The sequence below is a fragment of the Lolium perenne genome, chromosome 4, assembly GCF_019359855.2.
Source record: "Lolium perenne isolate Kyuss_39 chromosome 4, Kyuss_2.0, whole genome shotgun sequence".
NCBI classification, from domain to species: domain Eukaryota; kingdom Viridiplantae; phylum Streptophyta; class Magnoliopsida; order Poales; family Poaceae; genus Lolium; species Lolium perenne.
The window spans coordinates 92,505,960-92,512,536 of NC_067247.2; the positions used below are offsets into that span (position 1 = coordinate 92,505,960).

Consider the following 6,577-nt stretch of genomic DNA (forward strand, 5'->3'; position numbering starts at 1 on the left):
AACGTGGCTTCAGACTAGAGGTACTTAGGTTGTGTTGGCAAGCAAAAATGGCTTAGTCAGCAAATATCTGTCGTTGCATGTTGGCCAGCTAGATAGAGTAGTTTACCTTGCTCACGCCTGGACGTCGGCACTATTTCTCTATCCAGTGTCTGTGTGCCGAAGCGTCTAAGCGGCCAGATATTTTGGCTGAACCGCCCCTGCCTCTTCCTATAAATAGCTGCCGGCACTCTACACACCACACTGTTCAACACATCCAGGGGTATATATGATGCCCCCCTGCGGAGCCACCACGTTCGTTTGGATTTGTGGCCATCCGATGGCGCATCCAGCGAATCTCAACCGTCCACGTGTTTTAACCAGAGTGATATAAAAAGTTCAACTCATGGTGAAAACCCTAACCGCACCTGCGCCTGCCCCTCTGTTCCTCATCCTCGCGGGAGGCGGCGGCTGCACCTCCACGTCGTTCCTCCTCCTCCTCTTCGCTGCACCTCCGCCTCCCACCTCTCCCCTCTCGTTCCTCCCCCTCCTTCGTCTCTCTCTGATGGCCCCTTGTCGACCTGCGCGCGAGCGTCGTGTCAGCACGAGCAGGGCGCCGTTCTTGGGCGCGGGAACCGCGTAAGGCGCGAGCTGGGCGTCGTGCTTGGACGCACGACCCCTCTGCCCCGCCCACCGCCGCCACAAGTTGCCGGGAGGAGCCCTCCAGCGACCCGTTGCCACGCCGACCTTCAGGCTGCGTCGGGTGACGAGTCCCCACGTCGAGCACTGCTCCTCCTCGACGCTCTCGACCTCTACGTCGACCTCCAGACCTCCAACCTCTTTGGATTTGATGGTATGTTCTGGGCTAGGTCGGTGGTGTTCCTCCTCTCTCTGTCTATTTAATCCCCCAAATCTTATATGTTTATGCAAATTCTATGTATTGTGCCTACAAGTTGTTTGGCAAAATTCCAAGCAGGCCGTTCTCCAAATTCCAAGTAGTAAGGAGATGGAGAAGCAGCACTACAAAGATCCCAGGTTGTAGCCCTCCTCTGTGCAATAATTCCCTGGAGGCAAGGGTTGAATTTCCTCTGCCATTTCATGGTCTAACCAAGATTTTGATGTAGCTCATTATTTTGTGCTTGAGACAATTTTATTATCAAACCAAACTGCTGAATGCATGCTTGTCTGAAATGTCGCATACCCAACTAACTCCGTATGAAAATAAGAAAAGTCAATATCAAGTGGCATGTCCATAGTTCTGCATTTTTTAAACTTCAAACTTGGATGCTCCTCTATTCTGTTTCAGGATGTGTAAACTTATCCAGAGTTATGATCACCGATCTTTATTGTACTGAGTAAAGGGGAGATAATGTAGTTGATTATGTTCCTAATTATATAAAAGTAATTTTGGTTACTTACCTACTACTATCTATTTTCATCTGCCTTTTCTTATCCTGGACTGGGCTTCATTTCACAGTGGGTTGATATGAAAATCCATAACTGCATATTGGATAATTCATTTCTGTTTCCGTATTCTTTAAATAGGTAAACACACCAAGGATATTGACATATTGTAGTGCTGCTTACTTGTGGCATAGCAGCAGCGGTGGGACGAGTTTACTTGTGCTAGGACTGAACGATGAAGAGGTTGCTGGATTCAACCTTTGCAACTACGGCTTGAGCGCAGCCAAATACATTCTATTTTCTGGACCTTTCCTTCATAAATTGAGCATTATGATCAATTCATTCACAAGGTAATTGGTAAATTCTGCCATCCTAGAGGTCCATCAAAAAGTTTGGTATGGTTGTCACTTCGAATTTATCTTTAATGTATTATCTTAATCAAATAATCATAAACAGAATAATTTACAAAACTATCCTGTGCTTGTGTCTCTGTTCTCTTATGCACATCCAAGAGTATTTGGTAACCTCATCGATTGTTATCACCCCTATAAAAAACTGTACCAATATGAAGATATACATGTACAGAATAAAATAAGAAAAGAGGGACACTTACATCCGTAGTAAGTAGATGAGATCATGAGAGAGGTAGGCCTAGCTTCAGGACGATGCTTCTGCGGTAAAAATGAAAAGGCCAGTAGCAATGTTATTAGCTTCGGGACGATGCTTATGCGGTAAAAATGAAAAGGCCAGTAGTCAATCTTGTCCAGAAGTAGCATTCATTGCTGACAAATCTGAACCAAGTTTGAATTATATATATTCACAAATATGAGTTTTCAAACTTTGTCGGCACATTAGGAAACATAACTTCAGTTGGAATAATCCCTGAAGGATAACAGTGAAGTAGAGAATAAATACATATGCCCACCTCAATGCCCCTGCCAATTTCAGGTACCGCGTACCACCCCCTCTCTTCCTCATCTAGACATGTCGTAGTGCTGGACCTATTAACTCTGAAACACCTCGTGTATGAAAACCATGTGTATGTAGGAGCTATGTGCTTTTGATCTAGATCTGAGCAATCGTTGGTATGTGTAATATATTTCCCTATGTTATCAATGTTTGCTTGTCAAATGTGTAATCTATTTTATCCATTGTGTGCTTCTGGTAAAAATACAGATACTCAATTATTCCAATAAAAAATTGCTAGTGCGTGAAATGATCTGATGCCTGGATTATAGAATTTTACCTGCTGCTCCATATATACTCTGTAATTTCATAGTAGGAGAATCTCTCTGCTTTTGAGATGTTGTAGACTGTTCTTTCAACATTGAATTTCCATTCTGATATATGTGATTGCCTTCTCATATGATTCACAGTCGTATCATGCAGTTTCTTTCATTTTTCACAACTTCCTTTGCATCTTGAGCATATAGTTGAATAGGGAGTATTTATTTTTTCAACGTGCCTCCAATGGTGTACTAAACCATCTGTTGTATGGTTGATAATCTGTATTCGATACTCTATTTGGGTCTTTTACTGGTTATTAGCTGTTGCATGGTCGAGTTTACCACTAGATTGTTTTTTTTTCACCTTGATGCTCTTCTATTGTCATCATATGTTTGAGCATTTTTACTCCTCAAACACCTCTCCCACATACGCCACCATCGGTTGGAAACCTCCTGGACCTCGGTATGTCTGCACAGATCATATGCTCACGTGCTAACTGAAGATTAGCTGATGAGGAGGTTCTCTATTTCTCTTTGCAGGGTAGGTTGGTGGCAAGAGGATGTGCCTGAAATTCGAGCGGGTTAAGTGAGTTCCATTTGTTACCAATTTTCATTTTCGACAGTATCTGTATTTGTTCAGTTATTGTATTCCCTTTTCAGAGTTTTTTTTTACATATTGTTGCGTGTGCTGCACCAACTTTAGAAGTAACATTGTTTGTCCGCCCCCTTTTTGTTGATCTATTATTGATGGCTAGGCATTTTAAAGACTAAACCAAAATAATTTGGGGTGATTCAGTCACATGTTCCTTGTCTTTCCATGAGCTGGTACATGTGTATAGTTGGGGATATTCACAAGGTAAACAAAAAAGAAAGAAAACTGAAACCATGTGCTGCCGTGCTATTTATGCTTCTTGATGTCAATTGCCAAGATTTCTCTCTTGGAGAACCAAATGACATAATAACAGTATTAGATGCTACAAGTGTGGTAAATGTGCTTGATAAGTATTTGCTACCAATATGCTTTTTTCTCCGCTTGCCTTGCAAGACCATATTACATCATACAACTGCATTAACATCATGCAAGTATATTTCTGTTGTGTAGGTAATGGCTGTATGTTGGGTGGACAACCATCAGATCCTTGGTCTACTAGGTTATCTTTGGCGCTGTCTGTTGGGGACAACTGCATTAACGTCATGCAAGTATACTTCTGTTTTGTAAATATACTTCATAAAGGTTGTCTTTGGTCTACTCGGATGATTTTTATCAGTCCCTTTCTTTTCCTTTTCTCATTGCATTTCTTTGTCTACGCCTTTCTTTTTATGCCCCCCTTTTGGTTGTTAGTTTTATCTCTATCGCATTTTTTTGTTGCCACATTTCTTCTTGAAGTTTCTATTTATCCCTGCTTTCTTTTATCTTTTTTGCTTCGACTTCATTTTCGGTGTAGTTCTCTTTTCTCCATTATCGTCCTAGGTTCCATATCAGTCCTCACTTTTTATCAGTTTGTTCCTATTTTTTTCTTTTTCTTTTTAATTTTGATTTCTTTGCTTTCTTTACTTTTTACTATGATTATGTCCACTCATTTGTTTCCCCTCTTCTTTCTGGTGGGACTTTGTACAATCTATAGATATCACTTCACAAACTAGATACATATCACTTCGGAATTTGGTTTCCAATGGAGCAACCAAATATGGAGCAAAGATTAAGGAGAAAGCGTGGGCAACAGAAGCCACTTTTGTGTAACAAAAGCCACTTCTGTATAACCAAAAGTAATAGCTGGTTATATATAAGTTTTGCTACTCAAATAATGATTGCTTGATTCTCTCTTCTTTCTGGTGGGAGTTTGTATAATTACGGATATCACTTCACTAGCCAGATCAATATCACTTCGGAATTTGGTTTCCAGTGGAGGAACCAAATATGAAGCAAAGATTGAGAAAGCGATGGCAACAGAAGCCACTTTTGTGTAACAAAAGCCACTTCTCTATAACCAAAATGAATAGCTGGTTGTATATAAGTTCTCCTACTTAAATAATGTTTTTGTATACTCTGTAAGCTTGATAGAACTTGTTTTGACATAATGTTTGTTAGTATGAAAGATGGGGTGTGTGCCAAGGTGCGCCCATCTGATAGAGCCCACTATCATAGTAGAAAGCATAAGGCGTAGATCTTAATGCACACTGTCATACTCAGCCTTTTACATCTATTTGTATACTTACATGTTTGTGTTCTGCTACTACTCCCGAACTTACGCAATGGGCTTGCTAACCTATTTGGTACAGTTGGTTTGATGCTTCATTTATAGTTTCGTGCGATATATCTTGATTTCAAACATAAGAAGTGTATTATTAATATTTTTTATCGCACATTGGCATTAGCTTCACGGGGTCGTGCGCCAAGGCGCACATCTAAATCTAGTAAAATTAACCACAGCACCAGCAGCAACAAGCTACCTGAAGGAAGTTGCTACGACACGCAATGCCAACAAAAGCCGACCCTCTCGATTCGTTGCTCAACCAAATCTCGAGAAATGACTGAAATTAAACGATCGAGAACGTACGCAAGCGGAGCATTTCTACGTCCTCAATCACAATGATCACGCATCTCTATGCCCTTTTTCGTTCTTTTACTACTGTAGATGATGTAGATGATAACAGTAGATCATAGCAAACGCTAAACGATTCAGCGATTCGTCAAGAGATTCTCATACAGACTATAGAGAGTTCAGATAGACGGAGGAACACATGTTTACAAGTACTTGCAACAACGCGTCAAAAGCTAGTGCCTCTAGTTTCTGAATCAAATCTACATGAACTTCTGAGAACGAAGCAACTGAAAAATTGGGAAAAGGGAAAGGATACGTCGAAAGTACCCACCACGACTTACTACTATGTCCAAAAAGCATGGGTTCCTCGCCGGGACGGTCGCCTCGGGGGCCGTGCAGCGGCACGCACCCGGACGCGAATCACCTACCTCGGGCAATGCGCGCCGCCTGCCGCCATCACTCCTTAATCCGGAGCCAGCGGCCGAGCTGCGTCGGGTTGACGACGCCGGGGATGCGGGGCCCGCCCGCCACCATCAGCAGCGTGGACGCCTCGGCGTACCTCCTCGCGGGGTCTGGCGCGGGCGCGGCGGAGTACCCCTTCCGGGTCGTCGGCGCGGGCGGGCGCTCCCCGAGGAGCGTGCCGAACCTGAGGAACTCGTGCGCCAGGTACCCGGCGAGGAGCTTGCTGTTTGCGCCCTGGGGAGGCGGCGGCGGCGGCGGCATGGTGGTGGGCTTGTTGGCGAACCGCGAGAGCTGAAGCGGCTTGCTGCGGTGCTCGGGCTTCCTAGGCAGCGGCGGGAGCGGCGCCTTCTGCTGCTCCGACGAAGACGACGGCGGCGGCGAGAAGTAGTCCCGGTCCTTCCGCTTCCCGAGCGCGCCGCCGCGTGGCGCGTCCATCCTGGCGCAGATCGACATCGCGAGAGAGAGAGCAGCGGCGGGGCGGGATCGCCGATAGAGAGGCAGAGGAAGGAGGAAAATATGAGGAGGAAAAGGAAACTGGTTTAAAAAGCTACAGCGGAGGGGAGTCGTGGGGTGCGGCGGGACCCACAGCACAGCAAATCCGTAGAATCGCAGGGCATGAGAGAGAAGGTTCTCCCCGGAATGAAGTGGAGGTCGGGGAGGTGGGGTGGGTCGGGGCCTATTTATAGCGGTGCCGCTCGCTAATTGCCACCAGCTAAGCTGTAAATAACGAGAATGCCATCAGCTGGCTCGCTTCATGGAGCAGAGAATGAGGGCGTAATTTTTATTTAAAAAAATCAAGTGAGTGTGTAATTGCCATTATAGTATCTTGCAGCCTGTCAGCCCGTGTGACGAACGATGATTCACGCCTTGCAAAAACGTTCTCTTTTTTGCGAATAGGACCGCTGGCATTAAAAGAAACAGCAAACAGTAGAAAACATCTCAAGAAAAATGAAAATTACAATGAAA

The 6,577-nt window shown here is 44.4% G+C and overlaps 1 protein-coding gene and 1 long non-coding RNA gene across 3 annotated transcripts; one reads left to right on the plus strand and one right to left on the minus strand.

Moving 5' to 3' along the window:
* Nucleotides 1–347: 347 nt before the first annotated feature.
* On the plus strand, nt 348–4,729 carry LOC127293319 (uncharacterized). Of its 2 annotated transcripts, XR_007845693.2 has the most exons (3): nt 377–3,192; nt 3,709–3,806; nt 4,232–4,729. It is a non-coding gene; the product is annotated as an uncharacterized lncRNA (long non-coding RNA). The 2 variants fall into 2 exon arrangements; XR_007845692.1 differs by having other exon boundaries at nt 348–3,192; nt 3,709–4,729.
* A 630-nt stretch (nt 4,730–5,359) lies between these two features.
* Nucleotides 5,360–6,243, minus strand: LOC127293320 (uncharacterized). Its single transcript, XM_051322901.2, has one exon. It carries the CDS (start codon nt 6,062–6,064, stop codon nt 5,606–5,608), a length of 459 nt encoding a protein of 152 aa, XP_051178861.1. The 5' UTR covers nt 6,065–6,243; the 3' UTR covers nt 5,360–5,605.
* Between the last annotated feature and the right edge of the window lie 334 nt (nt 6,244–6,577).

Excerpts from the sequence above, each read along its gene's own strand:
- LOC127293320 (XM_051322901.2), bottom strand. The coding sequence starts at position 6,064 with ATGTCGATCTGCGCCAGGATGGACGCGCCACGCGGCGGCGCGCTCGGG.